Source organism: Gopherus flavomarginatus, chromosome 1, assembly GCF_025201925.1.
Source record: "Gopherus flavomarginatus isolate rGopFla2 chromosome 1, rGopFla2.mat.asm, whole genome shotgun sequence".
Taxonomy (NCBI): Eukaryota; Metazoa; Chordata; order Testudines; family Testudinidae; genus Gopherus; species Gopherus flavomarginatus.
Genome location: NC_066617.1, coordinates 201,937,635 through 201,963,242, shown reverse-complemented (window position 1 = coordinate 201,963,242; position 25,608 = coordinate 201,937,635). Strand labels below are relative to the sequence as shown.

The 25,608-nt window shown below is 43.2% G+C and overlaps 1 protein-coding gene and 1 long non-coding RNA gene across 2 annotated transcripts in view; one reads left to right on the top strand and one right to left on the bottom strand.

Annotated features, from left to right (window-relative positions):
• The window catches only part of LOC127037797 (uncharacterized), a 27,241-nt gene extending 1,782 nt beyond the window's left edge, over positions 1–25,459 (top strand). Inside the window, exons 2-3 of the long non-coding RNA XR_007770465.1 lie at positions 20,461–20,627; positions 24,079–25,459. This is a non-coding gene — a long non-coding RNA (uncharacterized LOC127037797). The remainder of the gene's footprint in view (positions 1–20,460; positions 20,628–24,078) is intronic.
• Positions 13,006–25,608, bottom strand: part of IFNAR2 (interferon alpha and beta receptor subunit 2) — a 28,784-nt gene continuing 16,181 nt past the window's right edge. The window contains exons 6-9 of the mRNA XM_050929406.1: positions 25,448–25,608; positions 22,780–22,945; positions 22,309–22,430; positions 13,006–13,722 (exon numbers count right to left, since the gene is read on the bottom strand). Coding sequence (XP_050785363.1) covers positions 13,063–13,722; positions 22,309–22,430; positions 22,780–22,945; positions 25,448–25,608 — 1,109 coding nt within the window. The 3' untranslated portion in view covers positions 13,006–13,062. The remainder of the gene's footprint in view (positions 13,723–22,308; positions 22,431–22,779; positions 22,946–25,447) is intronic.

Sequence of the window (25,608 nt, the reverse complement as noted above, 5' to 3'; positions counted from 1 at the left end):
TCTCAGGCCAGGTCTACACTACACATTTACTTGGGTATAACTATATCACTCTGAGGTGTGAAACCTATGTCGTCTGGAGAAATTCTTACAATAGGACAATGGAACCAATTGCCTCAGGAAGTTGTGGAAGCTCCTTTGCTGGAGGTTTTCAAAAGGAGGCTGGATCTATCATAGAAGATTAGAGTTGGAAGAAACCTCAGGAGGTCATCTAGTCAAACCCTCTGTTCAAAGCAGGACCAACACCAACTAAATCATCCCAGCCAGGGCTTTGTCAGGCCATGCCCTAAAAAACCACCTCTAAGGATGGAGATTCCACCACCTCCCTAGGTAACCCATTCCAGTGCTTCACCACCCTTCTAGTGAAATAGTGTTTCCTAATATCCAACCTAAACCTCCCCCACTGCAACTTGAGACCATTGCTCCTTGTTCTGTCATCTGCCATCACTGAGAACAGCCAAGCTCCATCTTCTTTGAAACCCCCCTTCAGGTAGTTGAAGGCTGCTATCAAATCCCCCCTCACTCTTCTCTTCCGCAGACTAAACAAGCCAAGTTCTCTCAGCCTCTCCTTGTAAGTCATGTGTCCCAGCCCCCCTGATCATTTTCGTTGCTCTCCACTGGACTCTCTCCAATTTGTCCACATCCTTTCTGTAGTGGGGGACCCAAAAGTGGATGCAATACTCCAGATGTGGCCTCACTAGTGCCAAATAGAGGAGTATAATCACTTCCCTCAATCTGCTGGCAATGCGTCTACTAATGCAGCCAAATATGCCGTTAACCGTCTTGACAACAAGGACACACAGCTGACTCATATCCAGCTTCCCATCCACTGTAAACCCCAGGTCCTTTTCTGCAGAACTGTCACTTAGCTCATTGGTTCCCAGCCTGTAGCAGTGCATGGGATTCTTCCGTCCTAAGTGCAGGACTCTGCACTTGTCCTTGTTGATTTCTTTTGGCCTGATCTGTCTTGGATTGTTTAGATGCAACAAATTCTGCATCTTGGCAGGGAGATAGACTACATGACTCTTGCAGTTCCCATCTCACCCTATGATTCTATGCAAGGGGGAAGGTTGGGAGAGATTCATGAAATCTCCATGCCTGGTGTCAGTACACAGGAAAGAGAAAGTCAGCTAAATGACGATAAAACAGGAGATAATGGAAAACCACTAGGCAACAGTATGGGCAGCAAGGAGAAACAAAATACAAATATTGATTGGCATAGTAGGCAGGTAGGGTTACACTTAGGGTATGTCTACACTGCATGCTTCTTTTGGCAGCGTGTAGAGTATGTACTTGGGTAGCTCTCGCCTTCCCCCTCCCAGCAGTATAAATAGGAATGTAGAGAGTAAGGAATGGTATAGGAGAGTAAAGTCGACCCCCCCCCCCGAGTCAGTCTCGGATATGGATAGTGATCTCTTTAGTATTATTAGAAAAATAAATACTACCCGGAATTGTGTCATAATAGAAGACTAGCTTCCTGGATATAGATTGCAGAATAAATGCTACTAATACTGGTAGGCCCCCTTATTCCTGTATGTGATAGATGACAGTTTTCTTCCTCAAATTGTTACTGAACCAACAAGAGGTGATGCAATTTTAGACTTGACTTGTGTAAGCAGTGCAGACATCCTAGAACAGCTGGTCACAGGAAATAACCTTGAGTTGAGCCATCACCAGCTGATTCAGTTTAAATTAAATGGGAGGATTATCAAAACCAGGTCATCCACTATGATTTTTATTTCAAATGAGCAGATTTGGGGAAATTAAGGGAACTAGTTAAAGAAATGAGCTGGACTGCAGAGCTCAAGGACTTAAATGTGGAGGAGGCTTGGAATTTCTTCATATCAACAATACAAAATTATCTGAAATTTGCATCCCAAGAAAGGTGAAAAAACTTGTAGAGAAAGGCTCCAGCCCCAGCTGGATGAACAACTATTTAAAAAAGATTATTAGGAGTAAGCAGAAAGCCAATAGGAACTGGAAAAAGGGGTCGATTAACAAAGAAAGCTACATTGTGGAGGTTAGAAAATGTAGAAATAATATACTTGGACTTCAAGAAAGTATTTGAGATGGTAGCACATAGAGTCATAGAATATCAGGGTTGGAAAAGACCTCAGGAGATCATCTACTCGAACCCTCTGCTCAAAGAAGGACAAATCCCCAGACAGTGTTTTATATAGGTAATTATTAGTTAAATTAGGGAAGATGGGGGATCAATACAAGAACTGTAAGGTGAATAAAGGAATGGGCTAATGGGGAAAAGACAATGGGTTGTGCAGAAGTGTGAATTATTAGACTGAAGGGAAGTTACTTGTGGAGTTGCTCAGGGATGGGTCTTGGGACCAATCTTACTTGATATTTTTATTAATGACCTTGGCACAAAAAGCAGCAGAGGGCTAATGAAATGTGCTGATGATACAAAGTTGGGAGGCGTCAGTATAGAGGAGGATTGGAATATTACACAGGAAGATCTGGATGACCTTGGAGACTGGGTAGTGACAGTAATGGGATGAAATTCAATAGTGCAAAGTGCAAAGTCAGCCATTTAGCATCTAATAATCAGTAGTAATAATACTGCTACAGGCTGGGGGTTCATTAGCTGGAAGTGACAGAGGAGGAGAGAGAACTGGGTATGTGGGTCCCTCACAGGAAGATTATGAGCCACCAATGTGACTGTGAAAAAGGCAAATGTGATCCCAGGACGTATCAAGCGAGGCATTTCTAGTAGAGAAAGAGAGCTATTAATGCCCATTGTACAGCGCACTGGTAAGACTTCATGTGGACTACTGTGCACAATTCTGATCAACCATGTTGAAGAATGATTAATATAAACTGTAAAGAAGAGCTACAGGGATGTTCAGGGGAATAGAGGGCCTCTTACGAGAGGACACTGGAAGAGCTTGGCTTGTTTAGTCTAGCAAAAAGAAGGCCAGGAGGGAATATGATTGATCTCTTTAAACACATTAGAGGGGTAAATACCAGAGAGGGTGAAGAGCTATTTAAGCTAAAGAACAATTTGGTACAAGAATCAATGGATATAAACTGGCTAGGAACAAATGCAGGCTGGACATTTATTTCTAACCATCAAAGGGGTGAGGTCTTGGGACAGCATCCTAATAGGAGTTGTGGAAGCAAACAATTAATTATGAGAGAGAGCTGGACAAATTTATGACTGGAGTTGTATGACAGGGCAGCTTGTGATGGTGGGGGGCAGGGCTCAGCAGCTCTGAGGCTCACTTCCCATTTATGTCTCATATTTCGAAAAGCTCATGCTTCATGGTTTCATCTGGCTACTTGCTGGAGTCCGGAAGGATTCCCTCCCACACACACACACAATGTATTCTGTTTTGTTTTTAAAATCTCCTTCCTCTAAAGCATCAGGCGTGGCCAAGGCTGGAAATGGGACATTGGATAGGGAGGATCAGGCTCTGAGGTGCCACTGACCATTCTCTCTCTCAGGTGCTTGGTGTCTGGTTCTTACTCATATGCTCAGGGTCTAACTGATCACTCAACATATGTGGGGCCAGGAAGGAATTTCCCCCAAGTCAAATTGGCAATGAACCTGGAGGATTTTTACTTTCTTTTGCAGTGTGTGGGTGCAGGTCACTTGCCAGGATTATCTGGCTATATCTCACTTAATCATTTCCCTGCCATTGCAAGGCTTTGGGAACTGGTGCACCTCGGTACCTCCTATTCTCTGCCCATGGCACATAATAGTCTAGTCTCCTGTGGCAGGTTGTAATTCTTTGTTCTAATTTTGGTTGCTGGATTTAGTGTGTGGGTGCCCGGTGGTGTCGATGGCCTGTGATATACAGGAGGTCGGATGAGATGATCTGGTGGTCCCTTCTGGCCTTAAACTCTATGACTCTAATTATTGGTATTTTATTATAAATGATGACAAAAATCATTATGTAACTGTAGGCATGGAGATTAGTGTACAAATGGAATAATTGCATGAATTGAAATAGACAAACACAGGACAAATCACAAAGTTCATATTCAGCCCCTCCTTAATCAAAACTCTCAGGGAAATCAATGGGAGTTTTTACCTGAACAAGGGTCTAAGTAAACGTTATGGATTTCAGGATATGGTCCACAATGAATAGAATGAAGGATCCAACACCATTAGTATGATGATTTTGCATTCATACTTTCATAATCAATGCACATTTTAGCAAAAAGACATTTGTCAGTTGGGAATGCCAGTCCTTTATCAGAGGTGGATCAGTGCATTCTTTCTGGTTTGTGCATCATCTTCAGTAATAAAAGTTTCTGCAGGCCAAATTCTGCTCTCAGTTACATCTGTATAGTCTCATTGTCCTCAGTTATGGACTGGATTGCACAGGAGTAGGGTTGTACAGGTGTAAGTCAAGACATACTTTGAAGACATAATTGAATGTGGGGCCCTATCAATTTAGTTAATATAAGAATTGCCATACTGGGTCAGATCAATGGTCCTTCTAGCCAAGGATCCTGTCTTCCAAAGTGACCAATGCCAGGTGCTTCACAGGGAATAAACAGACCAGGGCAATTTTTAATCCATCCCCTCTTATGCAGTCCCAGCATTTGCCAGCCACAGGCTTTGGGACATCCAGAGCATGGGGTTCATCCATGACCATCTTGGCTAACAGCCATTAATGGACCTATCCTCCATGAGCTTATCTAATTCTTTTTTGAACTCAGTTATAGTTTTGGCCTTCACAACATCCCCTGGCAATGAGTTCCACAGATTGACTGTGCGTTGTGTGAAGAAGTACTTCCTTACATTTGTTTTAAACCTGCTGCCTATTAATTTCATTGTGTGATCTCTGGTTTGTGTATTAACTAGGGTGACTAGACAGCAAGTGTAAAAAATCGGGATGGGGTGGGGGTAGAGGTGCCTATATAAGAAAAAGCCCCCAAAATCAGGATTGTCCCTATAAAATTGGGATATCTGGTCACCCTATTGTTAACTGAATAGATAAATAACACTTCCTTATTCATTTTCTCCAAACCATTTGTGATTTTATAGACCTCTAGCCTACCTTTCCTTAGTCATCTCTTTTCCAAACTGAACAGTCCCAGTCTTTTTAATCTCTCCTCATATGGAACTGTTCCATGTCCTAGATAATTTTTGTTGCCCTTCTCTCTACTTTCTTCATTTCTAATATGGTAACTCCTCACTGAATGTTGTCCCGGTTAACGTTGTTTCTGTTGTTACATTGCTGATCAATTAGAGAACATGCTCATTTATAATGTCATTTGGCAGCCACCTGCTTTGTCCTCTGCTTGCAGAAAGAGCGGCCTGGTGGAGGCTTGGAACCAGGGTGGACCAGCAGCCTGCTATTAGCTCCCCACTCCCCTAAGTTCCCTGTGTGACAGCTGCCCAGCAGGCTATCAACTGCCAGGCAGTTCAGTTGTCCCTCCTCCTACTGCTGTGTGCTGCTCCTGCCCTCTGTTTTGGAGCTGGTCCTGGGAGCCTCCTGCTTGCTGTGCAGGGGGGGGGGAGAGGAGGAGGGGAGGGAATGAAGGGGGCTAATGTCAGGGTGTTCCCCTGTCCCCTACTTCTCCCCCCATCTCCCCAGAGCGGGGAGGGGGGAACATGACAGGGCTCAGGATGGAGGGAGCTTTCGGGCAGCAGCTGCTGTCTCAACTTGCTGATCTACTTAGGGCTTGTCTACACTTACGTTTTACAGCGCTCTTCTTGCTGGTTCAAGAGTGTGAAAAATCACCCCCCTGAGCACAGCAAGTCTGAGTGCTTTAAAGTGCTAGTGTGTAGACAGGCTCTGAGCACTGGAAGCTGTGCTCCCAGTACTTGGAGCTAATCCCCTCATTAAGGTGGATTACCAGGAGCACTGTGAGAGCTCTCTCCCAGCACTCACACGCGACTACACTCACAGTGCTAAAGCGCTGCCAGTGGAGCATTCACATTGCAGTGCTTTGAAGTTTCATAGAATATCAGAGTTGGAAGGGACCTTAGGAGGTCATCTAGTCCAACCCCTGGCTCAAAGCAGGACCAATCCCCAGACAGATTTTTACCCCAGTTCCCTAAATGGCCCCCTCAAGGATTGAACTCACAACCTTGGGTTTAGCAGGCCAATGCTCAAACCACTGAGCTATCCCTCCCCCTATCCTTTCCAGTGTAAACATACCCTTAGAGTGGGGCAATGCATGTCTCTCTCTCTCTCTCACACAGAGTGTGTCTCTGTCTCTCTCTCTGCCATGCTGTTTCCCCTCCCTCCATTCCTGCCGCCTTGTAGCATGTGAGTGTACATTAACGACGTGTTAACCCTTGAGGGCTGAGCTGACTGCTAGTTCATCATTTAGCAGTAAGGCATTCTCTGGGAAATATCCCACCCTCTGATTCCACCACCTCAACCAAGCTTCACAGTCATCATTGCTGTGTACAGTATTAAACTGTTTGTTTAAAACTTATACTGTGTGTGTGTATACATTATATTATAATATAGTCTTTTGTCTGGCAAAAAAAATATTTCCCTGGAACTTAACCCCACCCCCCATTTCTGTTAATCCTTATGGGGAAATTGGATTAACTTAACATTGTTTTGCTTAACGTAGCATTTTTTAGGAACATAGCTACATACCCCTCTCCCCGTTCAGCCCCAGGCCCTGCCCACTCCACCCATTCCCCAAAGGCCTCATACCTGCCCCACCTCTTCCCATCCCTGTTTCACCCCTCCCCCTCCTCTTCCTGCCCCCTCCCCCTAGGGTGCCCCATCCCTGCTCCTCCCCCTTCCTCCAGGATCACCTCTGGAGCCCTTTTAAAATATTGGTGTTACATTAGCTATCTTCTGGTCATTGGGTACAGAAGCCAATTTAAAGGACAGGTTACAAACCCTAGTTAATAGTTCCACAATTTGACATTTGAGTTCTTTCAGAACTCTTGGGTGAATGCCATCTGGTCCCAGTGACTTGTTATTGTTAAGTTTATAAATTAATTCCAAAACCTCCTCTAGTGACACTTCAATCTGTGACAGTTCCTCAGATTTGTCACCTACAAAAAAAATCTTCAGCCGTGAAGACTGAAGCTAAGAATTCATTTAGTTTCTCTGCAATGACTTTATTGTCTTTAAGCGCTCCTTTTGTATCATGATCATCCAGGGGCCCCACTGGTTTTTTAGCAGGCTTCCTGCTTCTGATGTACTTAAAAAACATTTTGTTATTACCTTTTGAGTTTTTGGGGAGCTGTTCTTCAAACTCCTCTTTGGCTTTTCTTATTACATTTTTACACTTAATTTGGCAGTGTTTATGCTCCTTTCTATTTACCTCACTAGGATTTGACTTCCACTTTTTAAAAGATGCCTTTTTATCTCTCACTGCCTCTTTTACATGGCTGTTAAACCACAGTGGCTCTTTTTCAGTTCTTTTACTGTGTTTCTTAATTTGGGGTATATATTTACGTTGGGGCTCTATTATGGTGTCTTTAAAAAGCATCCATGCAGCTTGCAGGGATTTCACTTCAGTCACTATACCTTTTAATTTCTGTTTAACTAACCTCTGCATTTTTGCATAGTTCCCCTTTTTGAAATTAAATGCCACAGCATTGGGCTGTTGAGATGTTCTTCCCACCACAGGGATGTTGAATGTTATTATATTATGGTCACTATTTCCAAGTGGTCTTGCTATAGTTACCTCTTGGACCAGCTCCTGCGCTCCATTCAGGACTAAATCTAGACTTGCATCTCCCCTTGTGGGTTCCTGTACCAGCTGCTCCAAGAAGCAGTCATTTAAAGTATTGAGAAATTTTGTCTCTGCATTTCATCCTGAGGTGACATGTTCCCAGTCAATATGGGGATAATTGAAATCCCCCACTATTATTGATTTCTTAATTTTGATAGCCTCTCTAATTTCCCTTATCATTTCATCATCACTATCACTGTCCTGGTCAGATGGTTGATAATAGATCCCTAATGTTATACTCTTATTAGAGCATGAAATTACTATCCATAGAGATTCTATGGAACGTGGATTCACTTAAGATTTTTACTTTATTTGATTCTACATTTTCTTTCACATACAGTGCCACTCACCCCCACATGACCTGTTCTGTCCTTCCAATATATTTTGTACCCCAGAATAATTGTGTCCCATTGATCATTCTCAGTCCACCAGGTTTCTGTGATGCCTATTATATCAATATCCTCCTTTATCATGAGGCACTCTAGTTCACCCATCTTATTATTTAGACTTCTGGCATTTATGTACAAGCACTTTAAAAACGTGTCACTATTTGTTTGCCCTTTTCTGATGTGTTTGATTTTTTATGTGACTATTTCTCATGTGATCTGGCCCTTATATTATCCTCTTCCATCCTCTGCTCCTAACTATAACCTAGAGAATCTCTACCAATAGACTCTCCTCTAAGAGAAGTTTCTGTCCGATCCACGTGCTTCTCTGCAGCAGTCGGCTTTCCCCCATCTCCTAGTTTAAAAACTGCTCTGCAACCTTTTTAATGTTCAGTGCTAGCAGTCTGGTTTCACTTTGGTTTAGGTGGAGCCCATCTCTCCCATATAGGCTCCCCCCATCCCCAACGTTTCCCCAGTTCCTAATTAATCTAAACCCTTCCTCTCTACACCATCATCTCATCCATGCATTGAGACTCTGAAGCTTTGCCTGCCTACCTGGCCCTGCATGTGGAACTGGGAGCATTTCTGAGAATGCCACCATAGAGGTCATGGATTTCAGTCTCTTCCCTAGCAGCCTAAATTTAGCCTCCAGGATGTTTCTCCTACCCTTCCCTATTGGTACCTACCACCGGCTCCTTCCCAGCACTACACATAAGTCTATCCAGATGCCTCAAGAGACCTGCAACCTTTGCACCAGGCAGGCAAGTCACCATACAGTTCTCCCAGTCATCACAAACCCAGCTATCTATGTTTCTAATGATCGAATCTCCCGTTACTAACACCTGCCTTTTCCTAGTGACTGGAGTTCCCTCCCTCGGAGAGGTAACCTCAGTGCAAGAGGATACCCTAACACCATCTGGAAGGAGGGTCCCAATTATGGGAAGGTTTCCCTCTGGTCCCGTTGACTCCCCTGCTTCCCTGGGCCTTTCATCCTCCTCAACAGAGCAGGGGCTGTCTGACCAGAGGTGGGACAATTCTACCGGTCCCAGAAAGCCTCAACATACCTCTCTGCCTCCCTTAGCTCCTCCAGTTCCGCCACCCTGGTCTGCAAAGCCCGTACACGGTCTCTGAGGGCCAGGAGCTCCTTGCACTGAATGCACACATATGCCACCTTCCTACAGGGCAGGTAATCATACATGCTACACTCAGTGCAATAAACTGGATAGCCCCCACTCTCCTGCTGGGCTTCTGCCTGCATTGTCTCCTGCAGCTACCTAGTTAATGAAAGGATTTTGCTTAAAAAGCAAGACGTTTTGAATGTTGTTTAGTTTACAGGTTTTAAAGGATGGCAAGTGAACCATGTCCCCTTCCCACTCCCCTTCCAAACTCCCTTGCAAAACTCCCTGTTAGCAGCCCTGTTCGCAAAGCGTTTGAGAAACACTGCTCTATCATATACATCACCTATTGCTAAAGCACATATGTGTTAAACATCTGCCAGCAATTCTATCCTGAAATATCCAAACCTAGTACCAGTTCAGTGTTCCTGCAGTTGCTTGGTATTTTTATGGACCAACTCCCTCTCTTGATCAAGCTATTCCTAGGCTTACTTTACTTATGATAACTTGCTTAAGCCAATGTCTTACAGGATACAGTTCTGTAGGTTCCTTGCATTACATAAAAGGCTAAGGTAGCTCTATGGGCTACAGTTTACTGTTTTTTAACCAGTTGCTGATCCATGAGAGGACCTTCCCGCTCATCCCAAGACTGGCTGGCAATGGTTGCTAAGGGACCATAGTCATAACTGGAACACAGTGCACATGGCCATGGCACCTCCTTGTCCCCTATGCCAGAGCCAGACTGGAACAGCAGCTGGGTATGTCAGCTCTACATCAGCTAAAAGCTTCCCTGTCCTGAGGAAATTCTCATCTGCTAAGAGCTGGTGGCTTTCCAGTGGCACAAAGGGGCCAGAATGACACAGAATCTGACTCAGTTTATCTTCATTCTTAAACCTATCCACAAGATTAGATGGAGCATATATGTAGTATCACTAAATATTCCAGAGCAATAGTTATGCATTTTCAAAAACTTTATTTTAAAAAGGCATTCACAACACCTAAAAAATATAATGTAGTAGCTGATAATTTTACAAAAATGTAAAAAAAAATATACATAAAAAGTAATAAGGTAATTAAAATTTAAAAAAACCCACAAAGACATCCACTTCCAGTATCAGCTAGGAATGACCAGTTGCATTAATTTAGCAGCTTGAACTGTGCTCATAAAATATTGCGTGTTTCCTGGTTTCATTACATACTTTCTGGCCATACAGTTTTTGGTTATGTCATTACAAAAAGGAATATTTCCATGCAGCATCATTCATTGCATTAGAAGTTCACACTTAAACTTCTGATAGAGATTTTGTATATATGGTACAAGACTAAATATGTTCGGTAGTATTTCTTAATACCTTATACTATTTTAAACTGCTTTAATCATGAAGTGAAATCCTGGCTCCAATGAAACATACGACAAAAGTTCCATTGACTTATGTCGGCATACAGCTGTCACAATAATTACACTGCTTGTGCATGTCCACACTTTGTTCCTTGTGTCGTAGTACGCATCCTCACCAGGGACACTTGTATCAATTGTACTGTAGAGTGAGGCATTTAAAAATGGCTCCTGAAAGCCAGTAACAGTCAGCATAAGCTATGCAGAATCTACAGTGACTCTGTGTTAACCTAACTACATCAATCTTGACTCTTTGCCACTCGTGGAGGTGGAGTTATTAAGTTGGCATAGCAGCGCAGTTATGTCGGTGGGAGAGAAATGTAAGTCTAGACACTTCCATAGCTAGGTTGATGTAAGCTGCCTTGTGTCAACATAACTCTGTAGTATAGACCAGACCTTAAATAGGACCAACATTTCACCTTCAGTGTTTTGCAATGAAATATGCTTTGTGGAAAAATAATAATGCCTTATTTTATACTTCATACTTTTAAAAGAGAGTGCTCTTTCTGGATCTGAACCCACCAAATGTGCTGTGACCATCTACTAGCTGGTTGGTCTCTGTTTCACTACAGACTGAAGTAAATGCTGAATCTGTTTAAACGTTATCAATATAGGAGATAAGGTTCATGAACAATGTCAATTTTCATTCTTCTCCCATGGTTTTCACTTGATCAGCTTTCTCTGAATAATCAGCTTCGGTGTAGGATTAATTCATTTACAGGAACACAGCATTACTCTATTGTTTGCAGTGGTTAAAACATATTGCAAAGTAACCCTCCATATGGAGCAGGCCTTCCAGAGACCGCTTGTGATTACCTTGTGGTGAGACCACTCATATGGTAACATCATTATTTCTGTTTCTCATGGTGAATTTTTGGTAAAGGTTTACTACTTATTAACACTTAAAGCGGACTTGTCTGTGGACCACAACGAGTAAGAATTCACAAAGTTTAATAAATGGCATATGCTATTGCTACACATATTTACCTTCAGATCTGTACTTCGCTTTTATGTGTGTGAAATACAGCTCGTATTGTACATTAAAAGCTTGTCTACACAACAGGGTTAGTTTGTTCTCAGCTGATGCATACCACTTGGTGCCCAATACATAACTTGCTCTAACAGCATGCCTATGGGGCAGCTGTGTCTTCTTTCAATTTGCATCATTTCATACACATGCTGGGAGGTTTTGCGTGTACTAAGTGTGCAGCATTTTTGGTGAGTATCTGATGGTCCTTTGCTGTTGAGCTGTGTGCATTCTGGGATTTCTCTTGTGCACACTGTGAAATGCATTGCAGAAACCAGTGGAATTCTGGGACTTGAGGTAAAATTCAGAATTCCATGATTTTGCTCCGTCTACCCTGATTCAATTCCTCTCTTTCTGGGAAGGCTAGCACCATTTTTGAACTGCTGTTGGCCAGCATAGAGGCAACAATGATCCACACCATGATTCTGACCACTATGAGTATACACAGAGGCTGTCTGGACTTTATTTGAGCTCAGAGTGCTGGGTGGCTTTGGCCTCTAATCAACAAGCAGCTTCTGTAGCTACCCAGCAGCAGTAGCAGAGGAACAAGGAGGATATTGAGCAACTGCTACTGTACTCTTCCTGGAGCAGCTTCTCTTGGTGCTGTGCCATTTCTGGGCTCAGGAAACCAGCACTGATTGGTGAGATAGGATTGTTCTGAAGATCTGGGATGACCAGCAGTGGCAACAGAATTTCAGGAGAGAGAAGGCAATCTTTTCCGAGATCTGTGCTGAACTAGCTGCAGTGGCACCATACCAACATGTAAAGTCCCATAACCCACTGAGAAATGGGTTTCCATCACTGTCTGGAAGCTGGCCACCCCACTGTTACTGGTCCATAGCCAACCAATTTGAGGTGGTGCAATCGCCTGTTGGAGGCACTGTCATGCAGGTGTGTGCTGGCATGCAGAAGGTACTGTTGCACCAGGTTATAAATCTTGGTAATGCTCGGGAGATTATTGATGGCTATGCATGCAAGGGTTTCCTGAATTGTACTAGGGCAACTGATGGGGCCCACATGCCTATCATTTGACCCCACAAAGCAGTGTGGGACAGATGCTGGAGGCGTGCTAAAGTAGCAGGTAGCACCATTGTGTAGACATGAGCGATAGTCTGCACTAACTCAATTTTCACAGAACTTAGTACACTTCGAAGGACGACTCCAGAATTTGCACCAAGATAAGAGTTACGATTTCCCTCATGTGTATGTAGGTATTTTCAATATGCACTAACTCGAGTTAGATTGGACTAAACCCCTTGTGTAGAGAAGCCCTAAGCTACCAAAACACTGTTCATTAATACACGAGTCCTGCATGCTTTTATAACATACAGGCATATATTTAGAATGTAAAAAATGCAGAGTTCATCAGAAGCTGAATTGTATGTTCAAACCAGAAAGATACTCTGAAACATGACCAATTGTTTATTCATGTTTTATAAAGTGGTTCTTGCTTTCACCGATTCATCTTCTTATGTATTCAGAATCTGATGCATCACTTTCATCCGAGACACTAGGGTTTTGCCATTCATGTGAGATGTTATGACAATCTGGCTTCTTAACATCTACTGTGTTAGTAAAATTTTTTGATTCAAGTGCATCAGAAGCACTAGAATCTTGCAAGTCAACTGCATCCTTTTGGTGGGAGATTAATGTTGCAGAATCATCCCAGGTCTTGTCAGGGTCTCCCAGCATCACAGTATTTAAGTTTATGTTAAAGCAAGCACTGTTACTTAACTCAAAAGTTGAGGAACTGTTTACTTCAGATGAAGGATGAAAGAACACTCTACTTATCCCTTCATTTTCTCTAATGACAGATTGATGCTCTTCAGAATTTTCTGTGTCAGAACTCAGAAGTTCAGTTGCTTGACTGCTACTCTCTGCAGATGTACAGTCTATAGTCTGGTGCACGAAGGTGTTTGATTTAGCATGGGAACTTGGATCTCTGCCCAAGATGACACGTCTAGTATAGTCACCAGAATTTTCACTTTCACTTTCATTTTCACTATCATCATAACTGTATTCCCACTCCTTTTTTTCCATTTCCTTATACATGATTTGTACAGAGCACACATTTTCAGGATCAGGTTCATGCACTGAGCAATGTAATTTATTTGTGGTTTCCTAAAAAAACAAAACAAAACCACACACACAAAAATTACACACCGATAAGAGTATAAGAAAGTAATCTTGTTATTTACTCTAACAACTGCCTCATCACTTTGCACTTATACTAGTACGCAGGCAAAAATGTTCAGAAGTCAATGGGTCACCCCAATATAAATGTTTCGGCATTATCTTCAAAGCTCTGAGAATTCAGAAGTCGTCTCTCTCCTGCACTCAAAAAAGAATGGCATCCTGCTCCAAAACAGAAACACAGAGAACTGGATAGGCTCTGCAATTGCATATTGGTTCTAAATAAGATCAGAAATGACCTTATGCTTTTGGCCAAAGAAAACCTCAGATGGAAGGCACTGTGTTTTCAAGATGTAATTTTTCTGGGATTTTCTCTGTTGAAGAGTGTCAAATATAGTTTGTGGCAAGGTTTTGAAGAACAAGGAAAAGGAGAGGGAAAAGAAAAGTTTCCAGCTCTCTTTGCAGAGACAAAATTTCCAGGACTGAAAGCTCATCTTGGAAAAGAAAACGGGTTCAGCAGATAGTCCTGAAACTCTTCAGTACAGTGCTTAACTAACACTTTATATTTCCTTCTTGGAAGCTAAGGATCAACTTTTAAATTTTAATATAAGATTTTGTACAGGTGGCAAATATGTATGTATAACATCCTAGCTGTATGAATTCCCTAAAAGACATTCTCTCACATAACAAACCTGAGAAAGATTGTTTTAGTCAAAATATGTGAGGCAATGTACAATGTATTTCACCAGTTAAATTTCCTTTTTGCTACTAGTCTTACCATTAATGCTCAATCATGGATTTTGTCTCCATCTGTACAATGACTGCAGACAGTTACTTTAAAGCCCATACAGGGGATGTTGGCCCTGCCTATCTGGCCAACCACCAGAAGAGTTATTCTAAACCAGGGGTGGGCAAACTTTTTGGGCCAAGGGCCGCATCTGAGTGGGGAAATAGTATGGAGGGCCGGGGCAGGGGGTTGGGGAGTGGGAGGGAGTGCGGTGTGCAGGAAGGGGCTCAGGGCAAGGGACTGGGGCAAAGGAGGGGTGTGGAGTGTATGAGGGGGCTAAGGGAAAGGGGTTGGGGTGCAGGAAGGGTATGGAGTGCAGGAAGGGGCTCAGGGCAGGGGTGCAAGAGGGGTGCAGACTGTGAGATGGGGCTCAGGGCAGGGGGTTGGGGTGCAGGGTGTGGCAGGGGGCCCAGGGCAGGGGTGCACGATGCAGCAGGGAGCTCAGGGCAGGGGGTTGGGGTGCAGGAGGGGTGCAGAGTTTATGAAGGGGCTCAGGGCAGGGAGTTGGAGTGCAGGAGGGGTGCGAGGTGGGGAAGAAGGCTTAGGGCAAGGAGTTGGGGGGTGGGGTACAGGAGGGGTTAGGGCTCCAGCCCTACTTCCCTCAAGCAGCTCCGGGGTGGCAGAGGCGCGCACCGGGGCCAGGGCAGACTCCCTGCATACTTGCCCTGTCCCCGGCCCTGCGCCACTCCAGGAAGCACTGCAGCCCCTGAGGGAGGCGGGGGCCGAGGGCTCTGTGTGCACTGCCCTTGCCGTGCCTCCAGGTACCTCCCCCGAAGCTCCCATTGGCTGCGGTTCCCCATTCCCAGCCAATGGGAGCTGCGTGGGGTGGTGCCTGGAGGCAAGGGCAACACATGGAGCCCTGTGCCATCTCCCCGCTCCCAAGTGCTGCAGGCCAGATCCAAAGCCCTGCGGGGCTGTAGTTTGCTCACCCTTGTTCTAAACCAATAAGTTCTTCAGTGTTTTCCAGCTTTGACAGTTAATGGTAGTTATGACAGAATTGGTCATACATTTGTAGTTGGCCATGAGAACACACAGCAATTCTAGAATACTAACATGCTAATTTCTTTTCTTCTAGTGAAATTTCCATTCCATTCTCTAGCATAAACTCTTCTCTAATCCTCATTGACATAAGAATACACTAATAAATGATGAAAGAAAGACCGAGGGATAAGAGATAGATCCTGAATCCTGTGGCATATCTATTTTGGAACCGCTAGTTAGACTGAGCACACTCGTGGGGATGATTGCAGATCCAGTTTATAACATCTGATATACAAGGAATCTGAAGGCCAGACTTCTTCTACATATATCTATTTCAGCAAAGATGTTCTTTGCTTGGGAGACTGCTGATGACATAGAGCAAGTCCAGGCTTCCTCAGGAAATAACATTCCCTGAAGACTTGTATGCTTCCTCAAAGCAACATCTTATCCACCTGACCAAAGAAGCCCTTCGTGACTTGTCTCCTTCACACCCTGGGTGTAATGACATAAGTAAAATACTGGGCTTTTATTCAGTGCGTGAGATCAATTGTAAAAGCTCATTTCCACAATTCATCCAGAGTTTTCTTTTTTCCTATGAAGGTGCTGAATTTTTAGCACCTCTTGGTCTCCTGTCCTCTTGTGGACAATAAAAAATAAGAACAGCTCTAGGAATTTTTCTGGTGTTGGCCCTCCAGAATGACAAGGGAAGAGATTTCCTGCATAATTAGCATTGTCTTTCTTGACTGCTGAACTTTGGGGCCTGGGACATCATAGGCTGGTATGAAATTCTAGGGCATTTCCATACTGTACTAGAGAGGCACCATTCTCTAATGGGTGGGGCATCAGACTGGGACTGAGAAAAACTGTGTTCTATTTTTTTACTTCCCCTCTCTCTGTCTTTATGTACCTTGTCTATTTAGAGTCTAAGATCTTCAAGGTGTCCATAGATTTTAAATTGTGACATCATGCCATAAAGGCTCTAGCCAAACCAGCAGAATATAGAGCCACTTTCAGGGCAGCTGATGATTCAAACTCTTTTCCCAGGAAGCGCTCTGGCTCTGTTAACAGGGTTTACACACATACACCCACACACCTGAGACAATGCCTACATTCTTTGAAGCTGAGGTGGCTTCATTTTCAATTCTCAGAATCTGTGTGTTCCTAGATTTTATCAAGAGTTAAGGCGTGTCTGCTTAGCTGCTCACTTTTGTCTGGCAATGCCCACTCAAATCTTACCATATCCTTAAAGGAAGTAAAAGTGCAAAAGCATGTCTAATTTGACTTTGCAGGACAGATAGTTGCCAGGGGACAGCTTGTTTAATCTTCTCAGAAACAGGTTTAGCTGGCGGTTTGTAAATGGCATTTTCTCATTTTTCTTCTCAAGACTTCAAACTCTTCTTTCAAGAAAACAATGTACAGATTAAAGTCTACTTTAGCACAGACAATTCACCGTTCTCTGTGTAAGAGGAACTTGAGGAACCAGACAGGGAAGCTCTGTGCTTTTTAGGTTGCCTTTTGGGCTCCCTGATTTTCTTGGGCTTCTTAGATTTTGTTGTCCTCCCCCTTCTGTGCTTTTTTAGCAGGGGCCTCTCAAGTCTCACACTCAAACTTCTCTGTTACCTTGCATCTACAGGATTACAGTCTAAGGGTATGTCTACATCTACAATTTTGCAGCGCTGGTTGTTACAGCTGTATTAGTACAGCTGTATAGGGCCAGCGCTGCAGAGTGGCCACACTTACAGCAACCAGCGCTGCAAATGGTATTAGATGTGGCCACACTGCAGCGCTGTTGGGCGGCATCAAGGGGGGTTCGGGGAACGCGAGAGCAAACCGGGGAAGGAGACCAGCTTCCCCACGGTTTGCTCTCGCGTTCCCCGAACCCCCCTGCAAACCGCAGGGAAGGAGACCTGCTTGCTCGGGGTTCGGGGAACGCGAGAGCAAACCGGGGAAGGAGACCAGCTTCGCCGCAGTTTGCTCTCGCGTTCCCCGAACCCCCCTGCAAACCGCAGGGAAGGAGACCTGCTTGCTCGGGGGTTCGGGGAACGCGAGAGCAAACCGGGGAAGGAGACCTGCTTGATTACCAGAGGCTTCCTCAGGTATGCTGGGATACCTGCTTATTCCACGGAGGTCAAGAAAAGCGCTGGTAAGTGTCTACACTTGATTACCAGCGCTGGATCACCAGCGCTGGATCCTCTACACCCGAGACAAAACGGGAGTACGGCCAGCGCTGCAAACAGGGAGTTGCAGCGCTGGTGATGCCCTGCAGATGTGTACACCTCCTAAGTTGCAGCGCTCTAACCCCCTCACCAGCGCTGCAACTTTGTGATGTAGACAAGCCCTAAGTCGAGGGAAGGCTTTTGATACCGTCTCCCACAATATTCTTGCCAGCAAGTTAAAGAAGTATGGGCTGGATGAATGGACTATAAGATAGATAGAAAGCTGGCTGGATCATCAGGCTCAACGGGTAGTGATCAATGGCTCCAAGACTAGTTGGCAGCCGGTATCAAGCGGAGTGCCCAAGGGTCGGTCCTGGGGCTGGTTTTGTTCAATATCTTCATTAATGATCTGGAGGATGGCATGGATTGCACCCTCAGCAAGTTTGCAGATGACACTAAACTGGGAGCAGTGATAGCTATGCTGGAGGGCAGGGATAGGACACAGAGGGACTTAGACAAATTAGAGGATTGGGCCAAAAGAAACCTGATGAGGTTCAACAAGGACAAGTGCAGAATCCGACACTGGGGATGGAAGAATCCCATGCACTGCTATAGACTAGGGACTGAGTGGCTAGGCAGCAGTTCTGCAGAAAAGGACCTAAGGGTTACAGCAGACGAGAAGCTGGATATGAGTGAGCAGTGGGCCCTTGTTGCCAAGAAGGCTAATGGCATTTTGGGCTGTATAAGTAGGGGCACTGCCAGCAGACTGAGGGACGTGATCATCGCAGTAGGGGAGGTTTAGATTGGATATTAGGAAAAACTTTGTCACTAGGAGGGTGGTGAAGCACTGGAATGGGTTACCTAGGGAGGTGGTGGAATCTCCTTCCTTAGAGGTTTCAAAGGTCAGGCTTGACAAAGCCCTGGCTGGGATGATTTAGTTGGGAATTGGTCCTTGTGGCAGGGCCGGGGTAAACCCCTGGAATGTCCTGCTAAAATGCTGGCTAAGCCTTGCTTTCTGGTAGGGAAGCCAGGTGCAGGGGCCTGGGCAGCCAGCAGAGAGCCCAGCTGCAGGCCCTAACAAGGGCCAGCTCACAGCAATGACCTGAGCGAAGTAGAGACAGCTGGGCTGAGAGAGGGGAGGGCTATAAAAGTCCTGGAGAAAGCTCAGTCAGGAGGCTAGCCTGGAAGGGGATAGGAGGCTTACATCTCTGTCTCCTCACCAAAGGCAGGAGCCTCAAGGGCCAGGAGACCCTGGGAAGGGTCTGACTGGGGACAGCTGTTGCGGGAATAAAGAGGACTACAATGTTGCACTGTAAATAAAGACACAAGGGTGAAGAAGGCATGGGGACTCTTTATGTAACCTGCCAGCACAGGCTTGAGAGGTTGGAGATCTGGTGCGGACCTTATGACAGGACCTGCTTTGAGCAGGGGGTTGGACTAGATGACCTCCTAAGGTCCCTTCCAACCCTGGTAGTCTATGATTCTGTGAAAGAACCTCATGGGAGAGCACATTGGAGCATGCTCTGTGGAGGAAGTGAAAACCCCAGCCAAGAGAAGTCACAGTACCCATTTCAGAACTGGGCAAGGGATGTTAACATTCTGATTCACAAGGAAGTAGAGCCTTAAAGTGACCCAAAGCACTGCTCATTGCGCCTTTCCTGGGAGAAGGAAATCAGAAATAATGGGTGGAATGGGGGCAATTTTCTGAGTGAGTTAAAAGTGATACTCCTGGGGGCGTGCTCCAAAGATTTTCTCATTGAAGGCTGGCTGCAGCATAAAGATGCAGATGAACCACACCAGCTGACTTCAGAGCCCCATTTCCTACAAGAACAAGAGTCAGAGGGCTAGGTGCAATGAAGGCAAAGGTCTCTTTCAACAGCTGCTTGGAGGACATCTTCAGAGACAGAAGAGTGCCTTTGCCATTTTGGATTATTCTGGTATAACGACAGAGTGCCTGAGGGGAGGAAGGAGAACCTGCTTTTCAGGAAATGCTTCCAACAGAGGTCCCCAAAGAACAGTAGTTTCTCAAAACATGCCCCAGAAAAACAGAAATCAGAAAGGGAAGTTTTACACTACAGTAAAAGTGAACAAGTTAAACCTGAAAATCAATAAGGAAGAGAGCAAGGACGACCTCCAGGACTGCTTCTGCCAGCAGAGGTAGAACATCTGGCAGTGTGCAGGATGGACAGGACCAAAGTTCTCTATGCCTCCTTTAGAGCATTAGACCTGCCTCAGTCTACACAGGCGGAAGGAAAACCTGTGGTGAAAATATGTCAAAGAATAGGTATGTCTAGCTTGAGCATTAAATGGCTATCATTTACATTTCCTTGTTTTTTTAATTAAGAAAAAAGCTACGGCATTCTTACACATTGATTTACCATTACTGGCATGCTGAAAGCCTATATATCTACTTTAGTGGCACCCGTGAATCCTGAGCAATCCTCAGAGGTTAAGGACCTGATTCAATTCCCAATGCAGTCAATGGAAAGACTCACTAAATGTAATGGGAGCTGGATCAGGCCCTTAGGCAGACCACAATGGTTAAAGCCTTAAATAGGCAGGGACAACATCAAGCTAGGGTAGATCAAAACATCCCAAATATTGGGAGCTGGCATGCTGCAAAGAGAGATGGAAAGAGTCTAGCACATGTGCACATTTTCCTAATTAGCACTGGTTAAAACATGGGCTTTTTTCTTGTGAGCTTTTTGTTCAAAAACTGAAACATTTTAATTTGGAATTGCTATCATAGTGGCTGATGAGCAATGTTGTTTGTGTATTTCCCACCCCCATTCTTCTCTACAGGCCGGCTCCTTGGTTAGACTACATTCTCCCAGGGGGTTACATCATGGGAGTCCATGGCCACGGTGAGATATAGTGAGATAATCAAGTGAGATGCCATCTGGGCAGGGAGACCAGCTCAAGCCACAGTGAATGAGGACATGAAGAAAACAAACTACAACTTCCATGAGGTACCATGGCAGGATATCTATATACAAATATTTCCGTTTTTGAGTTTGGGATATTGATTTTTTTTTGGAAAAAAAAAGTTTTCAGTGGAAAGCAGTTATTTGCTAAAAAAATGTGTTTAGTTGAAATCTCAATTTTCTATCCAAAAAACAGTTTTGATGGAAAGTTTTCAACCATCGCTATTCATAACTTCAATAGTTGTACTATGGAAACCATCATTTTATAATACACAAAAACATATACATCATGCTTATGTTCCTGAACCTATACGGTCATTTTCATATTCTAGATATTCCCAAATTCTGTGTAAATCAACAATTTATTGGAGAAGCCTTGAGTCTACAGGTAAACATGACAGTAATTATATATTTAGCAATAGCTTACAAGCAGCTTTGGACATTAAACTAACGTTGGCTAGGGTGCCAGGAATATCTAGTAATCATAACATAAAGTTACAAGTGATCTTTTGCCCTGCAACAGAACAAAAGTCAGAAATGAGCAGAAGACCTTGATTTTAACTTTTAATCCATACCTTTTTATTAATCTATGTTAATTATTTAGCTTATTAATTTTAGTTCATTAATTACTATGCTAGTTTCAAATCACCTATGTTGTAGCAGAACTAGCAAATAACTGTTTTGATAAAAATACAGCATTTAAGCAATTTAAGCTACAACATTTAGTAACCTACAGATAAGTATTTTGTCCTCCCTACCCCAAGGTAAGCTACAAATTGAATAATGAACATTCTTCCCAGGTTAGCAATATGTCCTAAACTTCCCAGGCTGAGAGTGGCAGGAGACAGATCATTAGTTAATTTCTCACTTTCTGCCCTTCAGTTTCCACAATGTCCAGGCTTCTTGTGATGCTCTGGCATTCACCATGCTGATGACACCACACACCTTTTGAAAACCTTCTACAGCAGTGGTTCTTAAACTTTTGTACTGGTGACCCCTTTCACACAGCAAGCCTCTGAGTGCGACCCTCCCATATAAATTAAAAATACTTTTTATATATTTAACACCATTATAAATGCTGGAGGCAAAGCAGGGTTTAGGGTGGAGGCTGACAGCTTGTGACCCCCATGTAATAACCTCACAACCCCCTCAGGGGTCCCAAACCCCAGTTTGAGAACCCCTGTTCTAGAGAACAGAGCTTGCCCACAAGGAGGCCAGAAGGATAAGATACCTATTTTGTGGGGGTTTTTAAAAAAATAAAAATAGCAAAAGATGGAAAATATTTAAGAAAACACAAAAATCAAAAATTATTTTTTTCTCCAGATATATCCTCCCTCCATGTAGCTGCTCCTTTGGTCCAGTGAAGTTCCATGACATTTTATTCTATGTAGGATCCCCAGTATGGTGCACAGAGAGCTGACATTTAATTGGGAACCAATTTCAGAAATCAAAGGAGTAGAAAAGGAAAAATTTAAATGTACAAAAGTGAATTTACAAAAGGTCATTTACAGACCACCCCCCACCACCTTGAGGGCATTTAGCAGCCTATATCTAAATGGATGGAATTTCTAGTTGATTTGCAATTCACTTTTAAGAGAACTCTTCAATGCAAATATTTGTTGCTTAACTTTTATCTAATGAACAATATATCTTGCTACTTGCTGTATAAACATTACAAGCCCTTCCCTCTCCCCCACCAGGTAAATTATATATGAAAAAGACATACCAAAACTTTTGGCCATGGTTTACTTTTTAAGCAAATGAAACCTCCTTTATACAATCCTAGAAGGAAGATGCCTACTACCAATGAAACAAGTCCACCATTTAGGATTGGAATTATACCATAACCTGCAAATGGAAAAAAAAAAAAACAACATACTGAGTAAAACTCAATAGATGCAGGAGAGATTTCCAATTTATCTTATTTTATATTACACACTTATTTAAGATTGAAAAGGATAACTCTGCATCACTGAAAACAATTCAAGAGCTATTTGTACAGCCAGCAGGATTAGCCAAAGATATCAGGTACCTCATATGTCATTTATAGGTCCAACCAAATGTCTATCAAAAGATGCTCTCTCTCTTACTGGGATATTTACCAGTTACCCTTTTCTGAAAATACTATTAAAAACTAAAAAACCACATACCGACAACGCTGAACCCCTCCCTGACCAAACTTTAAAATGTGTGATACCTGGTTGAGTGTTGGACCTGGTGATTATACATTTCAAGGCCGAAGGGATGGAATGATGGTTTAATGATGCAGCCACAGCAACAGACACACAATAATTTGTATTTGAATGCAAGCTTCCAACAACATAGCTAAAGCTTTCTTCAGAGGTTTCATTCTTAATAGGAATCTGCCATGAAAACAATATCTTATTGAAACCTGTTTGTCTAAATGGAGTTATTAAACATTGATTAAAAAAAACTTGCATACAATAGCTATTTTCATATCCCATTGTGAAGCTGTACAGTGGCAAGTACAACTGAGTTGTATAGTTGAGGGTGGGAGTAGAGTGAGGAGGAAGCATAGCACTTTTTCAGTTTTCGAGAGAAGGAAAGCAGTTACTAGAGCTCAAGGACTGACCCTACACTTCTGTCCACTGGATTCAATTTATTAAAAGCGTATTATTACAGATAACTCAATCTTACAAGTTCTACATTAGCAAGAAGATAGTGCACCATAAAACGGCACTTTTGCTGTGCAGTAGAAAAGCTAGCAGTCTTGTATCTACATTCCTTTTCTCTTTCTTCAAATGTATCTGTCTTCACAGTGGATTATTAAAGACTTCTAGAAAAGTCCCCTTCAATGTTTTGATAATTATTGTTCCTTACATCTGCTCTCACAAGCTTACCTGAATTTGGCGGGGTCAGTTCTTAGATAGGGGGCCTAGATGCTGCAGAAAACAGTGTAATTGAATCCCTCATATTTTGGTGATTAGACACAACTGTGACTGGCACTGTGGAAATACTTCCTGCAGGCAGTCTTGCACTTTTCTATTAGTCAGTAATGAACCCAGCCCACATTTTCATCTGGAGACAATTCTTATTTAATGTCTGTCCCAATCTGTTGTCCTGTAATATTGAACAACCGTGTGACCGAATGCACCTCAGTATTCACGCCCTACTATTACTATAGTAATAATCTTTGTACAAAATATGCCTTGTAAGATATCACTGGAAAACTAATAACTGGCTTGTCAATCTTATCAAGGTGAAATGTGACCAACAACACTATATGTAAAGTTATAAAGTAGAAATTAGATCTGAAATGTGTTTACCAGAAAAGTCTGGGTAAACCAGTTTCGCAAAGACAAAGGACAAGCTAACACCTCTAGCCAGGAGGCATCAAAGTTCATGGGCAATCACCTACCATGTGGCCATTCTTTGGCAAAGAAGGGGGAGCATGAACAAACAAATCTGCATTTTAGCAAACAACAGCATAGACCTTCTTCATCACCAGACTCCATGTCTCTGTCCTCACAGTGAGAATGAACGTTATTGAGGGATAACCTCCAGGAAAATGCATTTCAGAAGGCGACTGAACTATAAAAGTGAGGGGCAAAAACACTCCAAGTTCTTTCTCCCTATCCATCTCTCTCTTTCACCTATGACAACAGAAGAAACAACCTCTGGACTCTTGGAGAAGATCCTGGTCAGCAATGTTACTGGAAACGTGTGGTAAGAGACTTCACCTTGAACCAAATCAAGTTTGTTAAGTTTCGTACGAGGAAGCATTTTATCTTTATTTCTCTTGTATCACTTGTGAATTTAATGCCTTATACTTGTACTCACTTAAACCCCATTTCCTTGTAGTTAAACAAACTTATTTTATTCTTTAGTCAAAAGTAATCCACTGTTGTCCACTGTGTGTGTACCTCCATTTAGGGTAGCAGACTGTTGTATACTTATTCTCTTAGAGGGGCAACGGACCTAATATATCTGGACTGCCCAGGAGAGGGCCATATAGTACAGAACACAGGTTTGGGGGGAAAATCCAGGGTGTTGGACTCACCCTGCAAGTGGTCACCAAGGCTGGTGTAAGTGAGTGTGAGACTGATGCTGTCAGGCTACAGCTTAGACACAGATACTCAGGGTGTTACCCGCATGCTGCAAGGCTGTTTCTGAGCAGCCCAAGTGGAAGATACAGCAGCAAAGCATTGTGTGGCACCCAGGATTGCAGGGCAAGGGTGACACTGCCCCACACTGATCTGGATTACACCCTAGAATGTCATAAACTGTCAAGATTCATTTTAGAAGCAACTTCATTTGAAAGGCGGGAGAAGTGATCTCCTTATACAGTTCACTCTGGGATCCTTCAGGATGAAAGCGACAATGTAAATGTGTTCTTTACTTTTCAAGTGAGTTGAAGGAAAGGCTCACTACAATTTAAAATTGGGATGGGAAGCTCCTAGAGGGAAAAAAGGCACTTTTGATATTCACTAGCACTGAGTTTACTTTTCTTATCAATACTAAGTGATACTATAAGAACTGACATACCAGAACAAATCAATGGTCTACCTAATTAGCTATTTTGTCTCTAGCAGCAGCCAATGTCAGATGCTTCAAAGGAATGAAGGGAATCCCTACACTGCACTTACTGGTGAATACTTTATCACTGGGGTGTGGAATGAAGGGCAGAAGGATTTCCTCCTGTACCCAAATCATCATCTCATGCCTCAAGAAGGCTCAACTTTATCCTAAGTAGCGTAAACCACTGACAATAGTCTTATTCACATAAAGAGTTAGGATAAGATACAACAAAGCTCATCTTCAGCAAGCTTCCTTACTGCTCAAGCCAATTTATATTTTATGCTTTGAACATTTTTCTTTAAATCTTAACATTACAAGTTACTTACCTTTTCCTTTCTATCAAATGATTCCACTGTTATCGTATAATCAAGTTTTTGATATATATCAATTAAAGAACTTTCTTTTAAATACGTGGCTGGAAGTTTTACTGTCACATTTATGCAGGTTGGACAAGCAGTAAGATTAACTGCTGGTGGACCCAAGTATG